This window comes from Epinephelus fuscoguttatus, linkage group LG17 (genome assembly GCF_011397635.1).
Source record: "Epinephelus fuscoguttatus linkage group LG17, E.fuscoguttatus.final_Chr_v1".
Classification (NCBI taxonomy): domain Eukaryota; kingdom Metazoa; phylum Chordata; class Actinopteri; order Perciformes; family Serranidae; genus Epinephelus; species Epinephelus fuscoguttatus.
The window spans coordinates 13,281,542-13,301,247 of record NC_064768.1 but is presented as its reverse complement, the minus strand read 5'-3'; the positions used below and the strand labels follow the sequence as shown (position 1 = coordinate 13,301,247).

The 19,706-nt window shown below is 41.6% G+C and overlaps 1 protein-coding gene across 21 annotated transcripts in view; it reads left to right on the top strand.

Moving 5' to 3' along the window:
* The window catches only part of macf1a (microtubule actin crosslinking factor 1a), a 269,747-nt gene that overhangs the window by 148,463 nt on the left and 101,578 nt on the right, over window positions 1-19,706 (top strand). For all 21 annotated transcript variants that reach the window (XM_049602953.1, XM_049602956.1, XM_049602954.1 and 18 more), the window contains 21 exons: window positions 347-466; window positions 1,724-1,819; window positions 2,369-2,496; window positions 2,674-2,767; window positions 4,903-5,057; window positions 5,960-6,263; window positions 6,490-6,618; window positions 6,712-6,789; window positions 8,698-8,859; window positions 9,137-9,241; window positions 9,759-9,854; window positions 10,181-10,306; window positions 12,449-12,601; window positions 16,392-16,546; window positions 17,161-17,287; window positions 17,407-17,590; window positions 17,812-17,978; window positions 18,699-18,877; window positions 18,972-19,110; window positions 19,208-19,401; window positions 19,534-19,693. In XM_049602953.1, coding sequence (XP_049458910.1) covers window positions 347-466; window positions 1,724-1,819; window positions 2,369-2,496; window positions 2,674-2,767; window positions 4,903-5,057; window positions 5,960-6,263; window positions 6,490-6,618; window positions 6,712-6,789; window positions 8,698-8,859; window positions 9,137-9,241; window positions 9,759-9,854; window positions 10,181-10,306; window positions 12,449-12,601; window positions 16,392-16,546; window positions 17,161-17,287; window positions 17,407-17,590; window positions 17,812-17,978; window positions 18,699-18,877; window positions 18,972-19,110; window positions 19,208-19,401; window positions 19,534-19,693 — 3,051 coding nt within the window. The remainder of the gene's footprint in view (window positions 1-346; window positions 467-1,723; window positions 1,820-2,368; window positions 2,497-2,673; window positions 2,768-4,902; window positions 5,058-5,959; window positions 6,264-6,489; window positions 6,619-6,711; window positions 6,790-8,697; window positions 8,860-9,136; window positions 9,242-9,758; window positions 9,855-10,180; window positions 10,307-12,448; window positions 12,602-16,391; window positions 16,547-17,160; window positions 17,288-17,406; window positions 17,591-17,811; window positions 17,979-18,698; window positions 18,878-18,971; window positions 19,111-19,207; window positions 19,402-19,533; window positions 19,694-19,706) is intronic.

Here is a 19,706-nt window from a genome sequence, read left to right as displayed (position 1 = left end):
GCTATATTTTACATTTTTGCTCTGTTCTTTGTTTATTTTTAAAATACTTTTTAATGTTTTCTTCCTCATGTTAATGATTGCTTCATTCTCAGCAGAAATGTGTATTCCCACTTTGCTTGTCATGTATGCAGCTTTCTGAGTAACAAACCGGAACTTTTAAATAATGATGCAATTTTATTGTGATAATTTAATTGTGCTGCAGTCATTTATAATTAATGACTTTTTGTGAAATTAAGCCTGGAGAATGGCTAAAAATGTTAAGTCTGTGAATCTGTAATGTCTAATTCTCTACTGAGAAATCACTGCTCTCTCTCCATCTCCTCCTTCTCTTCTCCTCCGTCATCAGGAGGTGGACCAGCGCTGGTCAGAGTACCAGTCCAGGTTCTCCTCTCTGCTCCAGTGGAGCCGCCAGCATACGGCCCTCATGGCCAACAAAAACTTCCCACAAAACCCTGTGGAACTCAAGGTGAGCACCCAAACTTTTTTCTTCTTTTGAGACCTTTATTTTTTTGTCGTAGGCATGCAGCTGTCTGTTACTGCTCTTTCTAAGCCCCACTCCAGCCAGTGTCACTTCCTGTTTTTTGTTTAACATTCTTTAACAAACAGAGAATGGGGTGTGGTTAATAGTCAGATGTAATCCATTACCTTGGCAACAGCCATTCTAGCATACAGTACGTGTCAAAGCGATAGCATGGATATGTATGGACATGTATATATAGTGATAGCAGTCACTCTAACATAAGTTAAAAGATGGAGGAATTTATCCAGCGCCCAGAAGTCCCCGCACATCCACTGGCAAAAGTCCACCCAGGACCTTTGCTACTCCACCTGTACCAATAATTTTTGGATGCAAGCAAGCATGACAGGGCACATGCACAAGTTCTGAGGATGACTATGACCTTAAGCTTTTATCATAGTCATGCATCATCTTCCTGTTTTCGCCACAAGCCAAAAAAAATAAATAAATAAAAAAAAATATTAGTCGAACAGTGTGGCTAATTGAAATTGTCAGAAAATGACTGAGAAAAATATGAAATTCCATAAAAATGCCAACAAAAAAAATAGTATTAGAGCTAAGTGAGTAAGTATGTTTACAGGATCAAAGACTTCACCACCAAATGCGAAAGAAATTAGTTTCACAAATATGTAGGTTTATTATCTTGGGTGTTGTGATCAAAATTACCTCAAAGCAACATAATACGTACTTGCAAATACATTTGGTGGTGATAGGAATCAAATCCCTGTTTATTTTCTCAGCTCCTTCTGAAGAAAGAGAGCTGACAAGCAAGTTCTGTAAAACCTTGAGAGAACAAATGAAAGAAAAGACCGCGGGGAGGGAAGGGAGGGACAGACCTTAATAAAATGGATGACAGCAGACTGAGGTGTTTGGTGAGCGAGAAGGAGTGAAGAATTCAGATGAAAAGAATTTGCAGAAGAGTCGAACAATAATGTGAGGAAGGATGCTGCTGTGATCAAAGTAATGGTTGACATGATGTCTAAAGACCAAGAGACAGGAATGAAGGAGGGAAAATCAAGCGGTCAAATGAGTAGCTTGAGATGACCGTTAGGAAACTGCCTAATGACCACACAGGGAGCGAGGCTGTGGTTACAAAGCTTTTACGGTCCCTCTGATAACAGGCACTGACTTGTGTTTCACCTTAAACAAAGCTGTTACAGTAATATTGACCTCACAGCGCTCATCAGCAACTTCCTCCTCCCTCAGGCACTTTACAACGAGTACGTCCATTTCAAAGAGACGGAGATTCCTGCGAAGGAGAATGAGAAAGGTCACATAGAACACCTCTACAAACTGCTGGAGGTAAGAATGAACAGACGTGAATGAGGGTGAACGAGCACAGAGTGTGGAGATGGAGGAGAAGGTGACCAACATTTGGCACCATGTGCAGAGCTGATTGTACATCATGGGTTTCAAGCTCAGGGGGGTTTAGGGAGTATGTCAACAACAGGAAGAGGGATAGAGTTTTGTTATCAGTGGGTCTGTGCGAGATCAGTCGTACATTTGTCTCCTGAAGCAGAGTCACTTCCATCGCTGTGCTGTTATCAATGCTGCAGATTGTTTTATTGAACACATGATAGCTGATAATAGTCCCTCCTTTATTCTCACTCAGCTGATTGTACCAGAGTGTTAAACTGCGGTGGGACTTATGATCACTCCTAAATGTAACTGTGATGTAATAGAGGCTTTTAATGGAGTGTGCTAGTGCCACTGTGTGTGTGTGTGTGTGTGTGTGTGTGTGTGTGCGTGCTTGCACTGAAGCATGGTAGGATGTTAAAGGTAATTTGATATTGGGGTGAATTGTCCCTTTAAATATGTACCAACTGTGTGTTTGAATGTGTGTGCGTCCAGGTGTGGATAGAGTTCGGTCGTATTAAGCTTCCTCAAGGCCTCCATCCCAATGACCTCGAGGAGGAGTGGGGCAAACTCATCCTGGAGATGCTGGAGAGAGAGAAGGCTCTACGGCCAGCTGTGGAGAGGTATACACTCACTAATACATACACACATGCACACACATCCATTCAGATGTCTACTTTCAGCAGGATGCATGCCAGTAAATCAAAAATGCTGATGCAACTCCAACTCATTCAATTTCTCATCAAGTGAGATTTTCAGGGACATGCCCCTTTAACCTCCATTTGTGTGTGCGTTTTCAGGCTAGAGCTGCTGCTTCAGAGGGCCAATAAGATCCAGAACATGGCTCTGGACTGTGAGGAGAAACTCACACTCGCTAAGAACACACTCCAGGCTGTGAGTACTCAACCTCTCATATCTTACATCCTTTTAATTTCTTCATACACAAACACACACTCATGCAGGGTCGTCGAGTTTTTTATTATGCGAATGTTGGCGTGGTTATTTACAATGTGTTAATATGTACACGCTGTAAACACAAGTGCCATTCTCAGGACAATAAATATTTCCTCACCACTCTTCCTGCTTTCTGCAAACACAGTCTCTCTTTCGTCTGTCTGTCTGTCCGCCTGTTGCTGTGTGAGTGCAAACTTACTTTAAAGAACTGTAAATGGTCCAGTCCTTTCCTCTTTGTCTTGATCATTTTGGTTTCTTTGGGCTGTGTTGCTAATCATCTAACCTATTGAAGAGAATCGTTTTACTTTGTCCACATAGTTGCTGTATTATGACCCTCACGTACAGTTGCAATCAAAATTATTCAACCCCCATTGCATACTAGGCTTAATGGCAAAATGTACAATTTTTCAGCTGTTTGCAATAAACAAAGTAGACAAGAACAGTTGAAATAGTTAAATAAAACTAATATTACCATGGTTTTTATCCAAATTCAACACAAAATGCTGCTTTTAACCACTACTGCAGTCTCAAAATTATTCAACCCCCTGTCTCAAGCACACCTGGTGCAACTAATCAAGGGCTTCATTAGTTCAGGTGTGCTTGAGATAGAACATATAAATACCTGGACTGGCAAGTTTGTTGGGGTTTGTTGAGAGTGACGTTTGATTGCATGTTAGAAATATGGCTAAGTCAAAAGAATTGTCCAGAAAGTTCAGAGAAGAAATCATTGCCTTGCACGAACAAGGAAAAGGATACAAAAAGATAGCAAAAGCTCTGAATGTTCCTAGAGATACAGTTGGAAGCATAGTTCGCAAGTTCAAAGTTAAAGGAACAGTGGCTACACTACCTGGACATGGCAGAAAGAGGAAACTGTCAGCGGCTGCCAGCAGATTCCTGAGAAGGCAAGTGTTCAAAAACCCTCGAGTGACTGCAAAACACCTGCGGCAAGACTTGGTGGCAACAGGCACTGAGGTTACAGTTTGCACAATAAGGCGCATCCTAAACACTGAAGGGCTCCATGCCGGGACTCCAAGACGTACACCACTACTGACCCAAAAGCACAAGAAAAGTCGGCTCCAATATGCTCAAAACCATATAAATAAGCCACAGAAGTTTTGGAATTCTGTTCTGTGGAGTGATGAAACAAAACTGGAACTTTTCGGGCCTATGGAACAGCGGTGTGTCTGGAGGAAGAAGAATGAAGCATATGCTGAAAAGAACACCCTGCCTACAGTGAAGCATGGCGGTGGCTCAGTGATGCTCTGGGGCTGCTTTGCTGCCTCTGGCACTGGAAACCTGCAGCGTGTGGAGGGCACGATGGATTCAGTCAAGTATCAGGAAATCTTAGGTGAAAACGTCATGCTGTCTGTGAGGAAGCTGAAGCTTGGGCGTCATTGGACCTTCCAACAGGATAATGATCCAAAGCATACCTCAAAGTCCACCAAGGCTTGGTTTCAGAAGAAGAAATGGAAGATTCTAGAGTGGCCGTCACAGTCGCCTGACTTGAACCCCATAGAAAAATCTCTGGCGGGATTTGAAGAAGGCGGTTGCAAAACGCACACCCAAAAATATTACTGAACTGGAGGCCATTGCCCATGAGGAATGGGCTGAGATTCCTCAGGAACGCTGTCTGAAGCTGGTGTCTGGCTATGCATCATGTTTGCAGCAGGTCATAACAGCAAAAGGGTGCTCTACAAAGTACTGAAGATGCTCGTCATGAAGGGGTTGAATAATTTTGAGACTGCAGTAGTCATTAAAAGTAGCATTTTGTGTTGAATTTGGCTCAAAACTCTTGTAATATTGGTTTCATTGAACTACTTAAACAGTTCTTGTGTAATCTGTTTATTGCAAACAGCTGAGAAATTGTATATTTTGCCAGTAGGCCTAATATGCAATGGGGGTTGAATAATTTTGATTGCAACTGTACATATATATACAGTTTTTCTGTTCTATTTACTGAATCTATGGCTGAGGAATAATAAACTGCAGGACATCATAGCTTATAAAAAGACCCTAAGCAGAGTTAGCAAATAAACAAAAAAGCAAAGGCTTATCAAACCTCCTCTGGTGTCCAGGACATGTCTCGAGTGGAGAGCGGCGAGGCGGTGCAGTGTGAGCGAGAGCTGGCCTGCTACCTGCAGGACTGCGAGACTCTGATCAGACAACTCAACCAGGAACTGAAAGTCCTCCGAGATGAGAAATACTACCAGGTGGAGCAGCTGGTGTTCAGGTGAGTTGATGGGGTTGATTCTGTCGAGATGACCGGCTCAGTTTACTCAATGAGGAGTGAGTGAAGGGTTCTACTCTAACAGAGTGGTTCTTGTGTAATTCATTAGTATAATATAGATAAGTACCTCAAATACAAACAGCTCATCATGCTTCATTATGGGTCAACAAGTGCCGTTGCGTTTTGCCATTAATTCCTGTAATCATCTGCTTCAGTTAATGTGCTCCACTGTTTGCTGTTTATTAAATATCTGAAGGTGCTCTGATTCAAATCAGTGGTGACTAAAGACATGATGAAAGAGAAGCTTCATATTGCAGCTCATCAGCATGCAGCTGAGTTTCAGACTGCCATTATGAAACTTAATTAAATAGCAATTTTGATAGTCTGCCAATGTGTGATTCTCTTCAATGCAGCTATGAACTTATTAAAAAACTGCACTTTATTAGGAACATACCTTTTTAAGACAGTTAAAGAAAATATTTTAAACACAAGTACAAACAGAGAAAGATGACATCACAAAAAACCTATCCAAACACACCAATAGACCATAAAAAAACGGGGATCAGAGGCTAAGAAGAATCATGGCAAATAATGGCACCTGGTAAAAAGCAATGAAATTGCTCTTTAAAAGGTGATTTAAAATACTTTTAAACGTGTCAAGAGAGGGTAAAGTTTCTAGGTTTAATTTGCCTTGCAGCTTATTCTAAGCTTTCAGGGCGTTAAAAGGAAAAAACAGATTCACACAGCTTTGTTTGGGTGGTTGGGACCATGATGAGAATTTTTTCTGATGATTTTGTGTCAAAACTACTGCAAGAATATGTCAGTAAACTGGATATGTACCGTGGTAATTCACCCAGCAAAGCTTTTGTGGTAAAAATTAATTCATTTTTGTGTCGCATCACCAGAGTGTCCTGCCTTCAGGAGGAGCTGGTCTCCCTCAGACTGCAGTGCTCCAGTGTCTACAGGAAAGGCAACTTCACCCAGGCACTGGGCACCACAGGGGCAGAGTACCCCAGCCAGAGAGCCACAGACAGCGGCCTGACGTTGGGCCAGACACTGCTGGGAGCTGTGGGGGCTGTGGGTGCAGTCGGTGCTGCACTCCTGCGGCGGCCCACAGCTCGCTCTCAGCTGGTGGCTATGTCGTCATCAGAGGACGAGGGGAGCCTGAGGTTCATCTATGAGCTGCTGGGATGGGTGGAGGAGACGCAGGTCAGTCTCTGTAACACTTCAGTTTAGTAAAGATTATTTTCATGTTGATTATTTTCTTCATAATTCCATTAATCGCTTGGTCTATGAAATGTCAAGAAATAGAGAAAAAAAATGCACATTACAATTTCTCAAATGGCAATAAAGGTTTTGTTTTCTTAAACCAACTGTCCAAAACCCAAAGATATCAGTTTACATGATATGAAATGGTTGTTCCTGTGTGTTTCAGGAGCTTTTGGAGCGTGCTGAATGGGGCGCAGACCTTCCCTCTGTAGAAAACAACCTCCAAGAGCACAACACCATACACACTGCAGTGGAAGAGCTAATGAGTGGCCTACAGGAGGCACGCAGCTACGAGGTGCACACATCACACATCACTTATACATGAACACAGAGATCTTTCTGCTGAGAGTTGTGCTTTGTAACGAAGCTTCTCTGTCCTCTCCTTCAGGCTAAAGTTTCTCCAAACTTCAAGAGCAGTTACTCTGAAACCCTGGCCAAGCTGGAGCATCAATACTGCAAACTACTGGTTAGTCTTTCAGATAAAAAAAAAAAAAAATGGGGTTTTGTGTGTGTGTGTGTGTTTGTTTGTTGTAGCACACTTCTTTGTTTCCCAGTTCACCCCCTTCCTCAGCTAATCCCATTACACCATGACAGGACTCTGATGCTAAGAACACACAATCCTGCATCTGCTGTCTTTGTCTTCAAATTCCCCCCTTTTCTCTTTAAATGTCTTTGTCTCCTCTTGTTTCGCCTCTTTTCTATTTTTATACATATAGATTTTTTTTTTTTTTAAATTAGATTTCTGATATCTATATATTAATTCCTAACACTACACATATTCACACTTTTTTGTGAATTTCACTGTCTTTGTTGGATAAAAATACTGTTTGTCCCTTTTGTTGGGTTAAATATTCATTCTTGAAGTCCTACATTCTCCTTATAGTTCACTAACAGTTTTGAGTGCATGTGCTCACTGATGAAATAAAACAAAAAGAGAATATTATCCAGAGGAAGCTTAAAGGGATATTTCATCCGCAAAATAACATGAAGAAAACAGTTTTTGTCTCATCTGTCAGTGAACAGAGAATGCAACAAAGGCAAACATCCTCATGAACTGTAGTAAATGGGGACCACGTTAAACAACAGCAGAACTACACCAAATGATCCGTTTATACAATACAAGTCTGATTTATCCAGTCGTAGGCTTAGGACTTCCCAAACACGTGCATGCGAGAAAACCAAAGTTTTCTTCATGAATCCAAGGTAATATGCAGTAATTGATATACAAATGGCCATGTAGGCATACCTTTAATAATATAGTGTATACTCTGTACTGTGAGTTAATACATCCAGTTATAAAAAAGTAAACCACAAATTTAAGTAGAGGAGTAGACTCATTAGTGATTTCCATAACCACAAACAATATCACAAAATGTATATGTTAGGGCTGGGTATCGGTACTTGATACCTTTAAAGTGTCGACCGAAGTAACCCAGTACCAAGAAGTATTGAAACACCCTCAGTCAAACCATACCTGCATTCAATCCTTTTTGCACCGGGGTGTGATCCTGGACTGTCCCGACTCCCTGCTGGGTCAGCAAACTTATTGTTGCAGCCATCTCCGGGGCCACTCCCCTTTTCATGAATGGTCAGTTCACCATCTGCACGAGCTAACACAGCAGCGGCCAACATCCAACACCGAGCCTTTTAATGGTCCCAACAAACTTGCACAAACACCGAAACAGCTCGACTCTGTCGCCAAACCCGTTATTAACTGTTACATTAGCTATGCGATGCTAATAGTTAGCCCTGTCACTTTGAGATCACGCTCCCGCAGCTACAACCCTTTAGTCTATGCAGTGGTGGAGTGAAGTGAAGAGAGCAGAGCTGCCATCAAATCGTTAAAAAGTATGAACATATGACATGTGTTTCATTCACATTATGAGCATCAAATGAAGGACTCTATTGGTATTGGTATCTCTTTAAGGGTACTGGTGTGGGTACTGGTATCATATCTTTTTAAATGATACCAAGCCCAACTATATGTGCTGCAGCAATTCTGAAAAATGGAAGTTACTAAAAAATGAAAAAGAAATCACAGTGCACTTCTTCTTTGATAGTGAAGACATTACATGCAAGAAAACAATGCCTCTTAAAAGATGAATCTGATTCTTGTCATAAAATCTCATCTAAACCTGGGTCAATAAATGGCTCTAATTCACATTCAGATGACTTGTTTGGTCTCTTTGCAATTTGTTTCTTCCTCTGATAAACTTCTAGGAAAGTCCTCACAGTGCTTTATTCCAAACTCCCTGTAAATGTACCAAAACCAACAGTATAATCCAAACATTCAGAGAATAAAGGATGTTGTTTTTTTTTCTCTCTGCACTGCTGATCAGCACGATGATGATGTTTGTTTGTGTGGTTGCCATAGGAACATTCGTCATGGCGCCTGCGGAGCTTGGAGAGCCTGCATGCATTTGTGTCGCACTGCACTGAGGAGCTGATCTGGCTCAACGAGAGGGAAGAGGAGGAGATTGCCTTCGACTGGAGCGACAACAACACCAACATGAACACCAAGAGAGACTTATACAGCGTGAGTGGAAGGAGGAGGGCGACACCTTTCTGTCGAGTCAGAAAACACAGGCTGCAGACCACAAAACTCCAGATGATGTTGATTCACTCTTATTGAAAGAAAAACATGCATAAAACAAGCCACCTTACAATTTCTACACAACACAATTATGTCCAAACATGTCTCTACATATATCACCAGTGTTTACATGCACTGAAACACAATGTTTACATCACGCCAGTGCCATTAAAATCCTGTAATCTGCTTTACCGTCCATGTTTTCCTGCTCTGTTTACAGGAAATGAGGTTAGAGCTGGATGAAAAACAAGACGTGATGCGGTCGCTCCAGGAAACAGCCAACCGTCTGTGTCTCGAGAACCATCCAGCCAAACAGACTGTGGAGGCGAGTCTGACTTTATTCAGTTAGACTGAGTGACCTTTAAAGATGTCGGGGTTTTGCCACTCTGACTCACTGGGGGGGAAAATTCAAACACAAATGCTTTTGTTAAAATGCTGGCTTTTTTCACTGGACTGTGCACTTGATGATATTTTGTTTTATTTTAATAAATGTAGATTGGATTTAAAAGGGCAGAAGGCAAACTGTGACCTTTTGTAAACCAAACATTAAATTAAAACTACAGTTTGAAGGTGCAAAATCCTTGAATAACCATTCAGATGATTTGTTTTTCATGCTTTACATGTTCAGTCTGCATATTCTCTGCCACTGTGTGTGTATTACTGCACAGCCAAAAAGAATACAGGACAGAAAAATAGTGTTAAAAGTCAGAAGTTATAAAATATGCCTGGGAAAACTGACTCTGTGCCGCTCAACATCCCCGTTGGAAGCTTGTACTGCAGTGTGATAAAAAGATATTTGCTCTCTCTCTTCCCTCTGTCTCCATCTCTCTGCGTGTTCTCAGGCATACAGTGCAGCCCTGCAGACTCAGTGGCAGTGGGTGAACCAGCTCTGTGTGTGCGTGGAGCAGCATCTCAAAGATAACACGGCATACTTCCAGGTGAGGCAACTACCAGGCACACATGTCAGTGTAATTTTGCTCATGAGCAGAAACTGAGCGTTGAGCACAAACACAAATGAAACATGCAGAATCTCCAGGATATATAGTCAACTTGTTTTTGCAATTTCACTGTATTTTTTTTACCAAATCCACATGACCTCAACCTCTGCTTGTTACCACTTATATATACACAATTACAAATTAAGAGGACTGTAACAGTGTGTCTTCACATTACATACATATTCTTCAAGAAAATCATTGTTTGAATATCCTCCAGGCTCCTGTAAAAACCATGCTCATGTTTTTATTTCTGTCTCTTGTGTCAGTTTATGAGCGATGCTCGGGACTGTGAGTCGTATCTACGCCAGCTTCAGGAAACCATCAAGAGACAGTACACCTGTGACAAGAACAGCAGACTGAGCAAACTGGAAGACCTGCTGCAGGACTCAATGGTATCTATCCCCATTCAGTGTTTATCTCAAGTTCTCAGTGGTACATTTGTCAACTTTATTGGCAACTCTGGCAATTCCCTCCAGGAGAGAAACGCCCATTTTTGTATAGTTAATTTTTTAATATACAGCATTTTAAATAACCGTTATCCCTCAGATGTTTGATCTGTGCTTTGTCTACAGTAAATGAAGGTACCGAATTCCTGGACAGGCTAGATGGATAAAACCAACTGAAGGCACTCATTTTTTCTTGGATAGTTTCAGTGCCCTTAAGCAAGGCATTTTACCTCTGCTCTTTATAGATGCTGGAAACAAAGCAGCAAAGATTTTATATAGACATAGACAGACATACAGACACCTGAACAGCAGTATTTGACACTTCCACGTTGGCTTTATTTTTCAGCCCTGGAAGTTGCTGCTTGGTGCACTGAGCAAACCTACACATGATTTACATGACAAATGCAAAATAATCCTGGACAGAGGAATGATACGGCTGTAAGAAACTAAAGACACCTATAGTAGCTGAAGTGCCCTCCTTATTGTTGTGCTGTGCTCCAGGCAGCTGCAGCACGCAACATGACAGGGTGAAGTAATCTGTTAGGGAGTGCCTTCGCTGAATCATCCCCCTTGTGGCACATTTGCGAGACTGCCATCTTCACACCTATCTCTCTCTCTCACACACACACACACACACACACACACACACACACACCACTGATTTCAAGCAGATGGCAGAGTTAGTGTGGGCAAAGCTCCACAGGCTATAGCAGTGAGAGGATCTTCTCAGTAAAAAGGTGTGTGCCTGTGTCATAAACAGCTGTTCTTTGCACAGATCTGCGTGTTCGGTCCGCTGTGTGTCTATATTCACATGCTATCTATCAGTGTTTACATGTATTTGTGTTTGCGTCTGTATGCCTGCTTCTGTTTGTGCGCGTGTGTTTCCAGTTTGCTGTGCTCCATCTCTCACTGGGAGGGCGAAGCTTCCACCGTAGACTGCTTCTGAATCACACAACTGAGAAAGAACAGCTGGTCCTTTTGTTTGACTCTCATAATAACTGAGAAGAGGATATTAAATCAGGCTTTTCACCCTCTTTCAGGCAGCGATTAGAGCGTAGGAAAGGTGTTTGCTCACTCTTGCCATAGTCCATTTTGTTTGCACTCTGTTACATTTATTTTGTTTGCTGATATTAAACTCCTCCATCATATAGGGCAAAAGAAGAAGCATTTGTGTCACTGAAGATAGATAAATGCATTTTTGTGATTTGGTGCACATACAGACAAGCTTCCCTTTAAATGTAATAACAGGGTCATCACTCAGCATTGACTCAGCATTTCATTGGCCGGGGAACATTTTGAAGCTTCTCCGATAATTGAATTGTTCTCATATTGATGATTGTTGATCCTATGGTAATAATTAATTTGTAATTCCTCATACCTTCACATGTTCATTTATCTCTGTATTAATTATTTCTTCCCAGCTTGCCATTAACTTGTCATAGTAGCCGTCCCAGTGTGAAATTCATTTTGGAAGTGTCATGTATGAAGTTATTTATAGGCCGAGGCTCTTAGCTTCCCTCTCTCTCACTCACTCACTCACTCTGTCTCATACTCTCACTCGATTCATCTCCTTCTGTCTATACCTGTCTCTGTGTTTGTGTCTCTCCATAATGAATCCTTAATGACTCTCTGCTGGGGGCGAGACAGAAATTAAATCTAATTCTACCTGTCAGGGTCAAGAGCACACCTTTTAAATGTTTAATGGTTAGCGCCCGAGCTAACACAGGCAGCAGAGTCATGAAGTCCACTCATGTCAGAGGCTAGAGGCTACAGGCTAATAGGCTAATCATACTTTTAAGGACCTGCACCGTATTCTAACAGGAAGTGTTGGCTTAATGTGTTTAATATGACTTGGCAGATTCTTGTGGTATAAAATCAATGACTTAAAGAATGATACGAAGTGAATATCTTTAGTTGGGGATGGCAATGTCAGTCAGTCAACCACTGTGGTCCAGACTGAAATGTCTCAACAATTGCTGGATGGATTTTCATTTAAAAAAAAAAAAAAAATCTTACATTCACGATCTCCAGAGAAGAAGGCCTAAAGACTGATGATTGACAGTTTGAATGATTTTCTCTGCCCTGTAGGAGGAGAAGGAGCAGCTGATTGAGTACCGCAGCACGGTGGCAAGCCTGGTCGGCCGAGCGAAGACGGTGGTGCAGCTCCGCCCCCGCAACGCAGAGAGCACCCTGGGAGCCACGACACCCATTAAGGCCATCTGTGACTACAGACAGATAGAGGTATGCGACCCACCATATGTTCCACTTCATGAACATGTGGGTGTGCATGTTTTCTTTCGCTCAGGAAATAGTTACTGTACATTTCTTATGCTGGGAATCTGTTAACCTAGTTGATCTGAAATAAGCCAGCCGTGCTTTCCCCCATCTTAGCTCTAAGACACCCTGCAAGAACGCCTCTGACTACCCGGACAAGGTTTTGACAGTGTGCAGAACCAGCTCACCACTGACCTCACCACTCTATTGTTTTAGCCTTCACCACCAACCGCCTCCTCTCTGCCCTGCACTTCCTCTCCAAGCCCCATCCACACATCCACTTTGTGGCTGTTCTATTTTAGCTCCTTCCCCCATGCTGTTAAATTAACTTTTTTTTTTTTATATATATCTTTAGATTGATGAGTCCGTCTACACAAACTCTTTTCTCAGCCTAGGTGGTCCATATTGATGAATAGACTACAGCAGTGGAATTTTTTTTTGTAACTTTCTCCAACTGTTCTCACTTCATTTTAACTGGCAAGTACAAATAGCAGCGTTCAGTTTGGAAGCCGAATAAGCATAATGATTATAATCCAGAATTTATCACTGACACTTTCCTTTGTTCTCTTCAGAAATCTTTGTAAAAGCCCAAAATAGCCACTTCGAAGTAAAGAAATGATTAATGAGAAGAGAACAGTTGTGCATTGATTCCCCTCAGTGCCACTTTTATGTAACGGGCATAGAAACAAGTGAAGTTTTTCTCTCACCCTCTCACTCTCAGCTGTGATGTCCTCAGGGAATCTAAAAGCCAATAAATTATACATCTGTCTCATCCCCGTTGCAGGCTCAGATGAAAACCAGTACCTAGCATTCCAGCGGCGTGGACGCGCCGCAGTCCCTTTGCTGCTATTTTTAGCTTGCTGTGTTAGATTCCTCAGGGTCAATTAGTTCATCGAAGCATACTGTATGTGAGGTGTTGTATCCAGGTGAAGATGAAGGTGGTTTGGTCTTCTACTGCATCACAAGTCTAAAAAAAGGAAGATGGAAGTTGCCACAGAGCTAAAAGTTATAGTTAAAAAAAAAAAAAAAAAAAAAGCTATGTGTGCTGATATTCACCAAACCTCTGGACAATCGTGCACATGACCAATAGTAATCTTTCTCTCCTCACTCTCCTGTGTCTCCTCCTTTCTCTCCATACCCTCATGTACCTTTTTTTGCCTTTCCCTTCTCACTCCCTCCTCCTCCTCTTCTTCCTCCTCCTCATCCTCTTCCCTTCCTCTCGTCTGTCGGCTGGGCTGGCAAGACAAACGTTCAGGTATAGCTGCCTATATTCTCCCTCTCTCACCTCAGATTCTTACACTGCACACACACTGCACTGCCCTGGTTGCTCCTCTCTTTTCAGCTGATGTCAGGTGTCAGTCATGTAAAGTGAGGTCACTTTGACTGAGATACTTGCCCTAGTACAGTGGGTATTTTGAAATAAAATTAGTAAAGCTGTAGGTGTGTATGAATTTGATCTGAATACCTTCCATTCATTGGATTTTCCACGCTTAAACTTAAACTGGAAATGCAAAATTGAGCCTAACACCAATCTCCATCAGAACAAAATGCTAAAGTGTGGTCATTTTTATATCGTATCAAAGAGTGATCCATATGGATTAACCTTTGTTTGTGCACATGGCAACCTGTTGTGTTTTATTGTAGGGCTGGGTAATATATAGATGTTTTATTGATATCATGATAGCACAGATTTTGGATATCATCACATTAAGTGATGTAGTTTCCTGAACTTACCAGACTGTTCTATGATCTGCCTTTGCTCACTTCAGGCTTTTTTTTCCCAGTACAATGCGAAAATGTGGTGTAGAGACACATAGAATTCCTATGCAAATTTCCTTGTGACACCAAGGGTCCATTGCAAATTATCCACATTGCTATGTTTCATTTCATCTAGAAAAAGAGGAGAGCTTCCTCTTACTGTGGCTGTGTCCACTCCTCACACCAAAATGTTAATTCCTGATAATGGACACCTCATCTGGCATTATCCCTTACATAATGCCGACCATTATTCTGTATAGTAATTAGCCATGTGCATCTTTATGTTTGAGAATGATGCGATAAATAGATGAAGAAATATACATTTACAGATCGATTTCATTATAATCATTATTTGGAATGATTACTTCACTCTCCCTACAGTTAAAAAAAAAAATGTTAACAAATGCATACGTTAACAAAAGATGTCCCTGTTTTAGTAGCTATCAGCCATGACCTGGAGGTATAACATCAGTTAGAACAAAGCATTTCATTGATTAAACATATATTTTTGCAGGGGTAAATCTACTGGTCTGTCTGAATTTATTTTTTCCTTACATGGATGTTCTGCAGCAATGTGCAAGCATTTATAAAGACCCATAAAATCTGTTTTTATGACTTACCTTGTGAATTTTTCTGACAAAAAAAAAAATCATACTTGGTGTGACAAGGCTTTAAGTCATTATATCCACATTACTGATAATTATTTATCAAAAATCTCTGTGGAATATTTTGAAAGCACCAGTAGTCAACCCTACAATATAATCACAATATTGGCTCAAAAATATTGTGATATTTGATTTTTTTTCCATATTACCCAGCTCTATCTTAATGCCACCAGATTCCTGCTATCTCTCAAAATTTGAGAGTAGCAATTTTTGTAATTGAAAATGTGGACAAACCAAAGACAATGGAACTGCCTTAAGAGGTTGGAATTGTGACAGTAAAGGCAGACACAAACACTGTTTCATCTCCTTGTGTCCACCATTTATTTTGTCTACTGTTTTACGTACTAATACTCTCATACTGACTGCACAAGAGGTGAAAAGTGAAGAAGTAGTTTAGTGTCGACATCAGCGTTGATAAGGGCAGGTGGCAATCAGTAAACTGAACTGAACTGAATCTAACACATGCCTCTGAGGCTCATTCAGTCAGTCAGACAATAACAAGCCACAGCTTTAAGCCTGAATTTACATTTCATTTATTTACCGTATGTGCATAGCTTTGCATTATTGATGTATTGATGGTGTGTGTGTGCAGGGAAGGGGTGAGAGAGGGTGGTGGGTGAGGGAGGCAGTACAGCAGCAGCCCTTTTTATATGCAGCCCTAAAACTCTTCCCCACAGCCATGGCTTTGCTTTTTGTTTATTTTAGACGTGAATTTTCTTTGTTGTTATCCTGTGCTGGGTTTCTTTAAATCACCATGTCAGTAATTTTTTTTTCTTGTTGCTAAATTTGTGAAATCCAACCCAGGTTTCAATTAACCCAGTAAACTACCAATAAACTCACTCTGAGTTTGGAAAATATTTGCTGCTTTCACTATAAAAGCTTTCAGTTTAGAGGTGCAAAGCAGCTTTCAGTCCATATAACATCATTCATGTGTCAAGGTCTCTAATGTCGCACAATTTTAGGGCTTCTGCTAACTTCATGAAATTCACGAGCGTTTGCATTTTGTGTTGCATTATGAGTTTGTTGTGATCAGCCCTTTGTTTACATGTTTTCACTTCTCTTCTCTATTCCTTCTCTTTTTCATCTCACCTGTCCTCCATCCACCTCCATCATCTTTCATTTTTAAACCACCATAATCCGTCCTTTATACTCATTTTCTCTCTTACTTTGTCTTGTTCTTCATATTCTATTCACCTGTTCCTCCTTTCTCCCTTTGTCGCTCCCAACATCTGTCTCTCCATAACCTACATTCCTTCTTTTTTTCTTTCCTCCTCCATCCATCCCTCTCTCCTATTCTGTTTTGGCATCTATCCTGCTCCCCCGCCTCCTCTCAGATCACAATAAACCGAGGCGAGGAGTGTGTGCTTGAGGACAATTCCCAGAGGACCAAGTGGAAGGTTATCAGTACGACAGGGAATGAGGCCATGGTCCCCTCGGTGTGTTTCACTGTCCCACCTCCAAACCAGGAGGCCATGGACACAGCCAGCAGGTGAGACACAAACGTGAAACATAACATCAGAGTTATTTTGACACTCAATGACAGGACAATTGATGGTTGTAAAGTCAATGATGAGGTGTGGATTGTTTTGGTTTCTAAATTGTTACATGTACATGTCAAGAAATGGTAAGTTAAAGGGAGTTCAGAAGAAATAATTGATACAGAGTTTACCTGTTTTTCTAAAAATATATAAAAAAAAAAATTAACTGAGGTTAATTTACAATTTTAGAAATCTAGCAATTATATTCAGTCAAAGTGGAGTACTATCTAGTTCCATTATATCAGACGGAAGGCAGACATCTCTATGGCCGATATCTCCAACACTCTGCAACTCATAGCAAAACAATCTAGATTCACACATAACACTAGAAGTAAGAGGAAAAATATGTATTTTGGATTTGGGGGTGAACTGTCCCTTTTAATATAGGTAGATCAGTAATAGTTTTTATAATAATGATAATATTTTGTAACAGTGACATCATTTTTTTTAAACAGATGACACGTCATTTCAGAATCAAAATCTTTGACTCAACACTGTTGTGTGTGTGTGTGTGTGTGTGTGTGTGTGTGTGTGTGTGTGTGTGTGTGTGTGTGTGTTTGTACAGGACGGAGCAGCTTTATCAGAAGGTCATGTCTCTCTGGCATCAGCTACATGTGAACATGAAGAGTGTAGTGTCCTGGCACTACCTGCAAAAAGACATCAGGACTGTCTCCGGATGGAACCTGGACACGGTGAGACTCAGCGTCTTTAATTTTGTATTCAACTCTTCTCTTTTCTCCTCCTCTGCTATGTCCCTGTCCTCTTCTGCTCTGTCATACTTACCTTTCCCCCTCTGTGTCCCACCTGTCAGGTTCGTTGTCAGTCCCCATCAGAGCGGCAGCAGGTCCTGGATCACTTGGAGTCTCAGTTGGCTGACTTCCTGTCTGACAGCAAAGAGAGTTCCATGTTCACACCAGGTGAAAGACGAGAGCTTGAGAGGGATGTTCAGCAGGCCCAACAGCACTGCAAAGACTTGCTGCACAACATGGAGACCGGTGAGACAAATATACCTTCATGGATCCATATACGTCTCCTAAAGTGACGTGGTTTAGATTTACCACCAAATGCTGTGATTTTTTTTTTTTTTTTTTTGTCTAAGGTAGATTAATCTTAAAGGTTGTAATGAACACTGGTACTTTTTAAAAGAAACAGGCGTACTGTTCATGCCCAAAATAACTCTTTTCTCTCCTTGTCTTTCTCTCTTGTCTCCCTACAGTGGAGAAAGATGAGTCAGTCTCTCGGTCATACCTGTCGGAGCTGCAGAACATCACCCTTCAGCTAAAGGAGGCTGAGCAGAGACTGATGAGGGCAATTGAAACTCCGCCCCCCAGCCAGCTGTCAGGTGACAGTGCTGACAACACTGTCCAGATAGCGGAGCAAGAGGTCAGTTTGAGCCCCATCTGCTGGTTGCAACAGGCAATAACACCTCATAATAAAATTAATATTGCTTTTTATCAGTTAATATCTCTTGAAAACTGTTCTTTAAATATTGACTTCAGAATTTAAACTCTTCTACAGGAAACTGCTGACTTTCTTCTTCTTTTTTTTTAAGATATTTTTTGGGGCATTTTTGCCTTTAATCGATAGGACAGACAAGTGTGAAAGGGGGAGAGAGAGAGAGGGAGTGACATGCAGCAAAGGGCCACAGGCTGGAGTCGAACCCGGGCCGCCTGGGCGCCTGCTCTACCACTAAGCCGCTGACTCCCCGACTTTATTCTTCTTTCTGGGCCTTTTTGCAATCATGTTTCTGTTTTAGAGCAGAGGTGTAATTACTTTGCTCAGCGTTGCCAGATTTATCATCCTTTACCTGCCAGAAAGCTGTTTTTAAACTTGAAAAGAGAGCTGTAATTAGGTTTTAATATTTTTCCAAGCCTGAAAGTATCAATTTATGTGGTCAGTGTATCTAGATAAGAAGAATACAATTGCGTTAGAACTGGAAGAGGGAGATGGGCATGGTAGCATGAGGTGAATAAAGATCTAATGAAAGGAGGTGCACCACAAGTAGAGCTTTGTATTAGTTTGTCAGTCATTGTGAATAAATCAACCTGATTTTATAAAAGTGAGCCACATTTTTATTTACTTCACATCACATTTCTTGTCCAGAAGCTGCAGTCAGAGCTCGATGTCCTGCGCTCCAGTTTGGGTGATGTGTCTCGGCGCTGCGTCCGTTTCTTTGAGGAAAAGTCAACATCATCCAGCGTTCCCATCCTCCGGTCTGAGCTCAATCACGCCGTGGAGAAGACCGACAAACTGCACAACCTCTCGTCTGTCTACCTAGAAAAGTTAGTGAGCTTTTTCTCCTTCTGTTTATTGGTTAACTATGAGATATAAAAGAATGTTTTATTTACAAAATGCCTCTATGTTTTACCTCCCCAGGTTAAAAACAGTAGACATCCTGATGCACAGCCTAGATGAAGCAGAGAGCGTGGTCAGGAAGAACGAGAGCAGACTAAGTGAAGAGGACATTGTGCCTGCTGACACGACGGCCATTCAAAACCTCAGAGATCAACTAGGGGTAAGAGAAACTCTGTTGTATAAACCCATGCTTCATGTCGTGAAACTATCTGAGTCTAACCTTTTCCCTGCATCCTTTCCATTTTACCTCTCTCCAGAAATGGCAGGCTGAGCTTGTCGAGCACGAAGGTATCTTCCAGTCTCTGCAGTCGGAGGTAGCTCGGGCCAAAGAGGCGGGGTCTCAGCTCAGCAGGCTCCACCCAGACCGCAGCCCAGAGCTGGAGCGCTACCAGGAGAGAGCCAATCAGATGACAGAGAGGTGGAGCGGAATCAAGAGACAAATGGAGACACGGTGAGCAAGATGGGATGAAGATAACAAACAGAGAAAACATTTGGGGAAGAGAGAAGGATTTTTAAGTTTAAATAGCAGAGTGATCCATTGTCTTGCACGTACTGGATACTTAACGTTCCTGTTTAATTGCAGACGAACCGATCTAGACGCCCTGGGCTCGGCCCTGCAGCAGTACAGAGATGGTCATTCTGCTCTGATCAAATGGATCGAAGAAACGACAGAAAGACAAGAAAACACACAACCTGGACAGACAGACAGCAAAGCACTGTCTGAACAGTTGGCCCAGCAGACGGTTAGTAAGACTG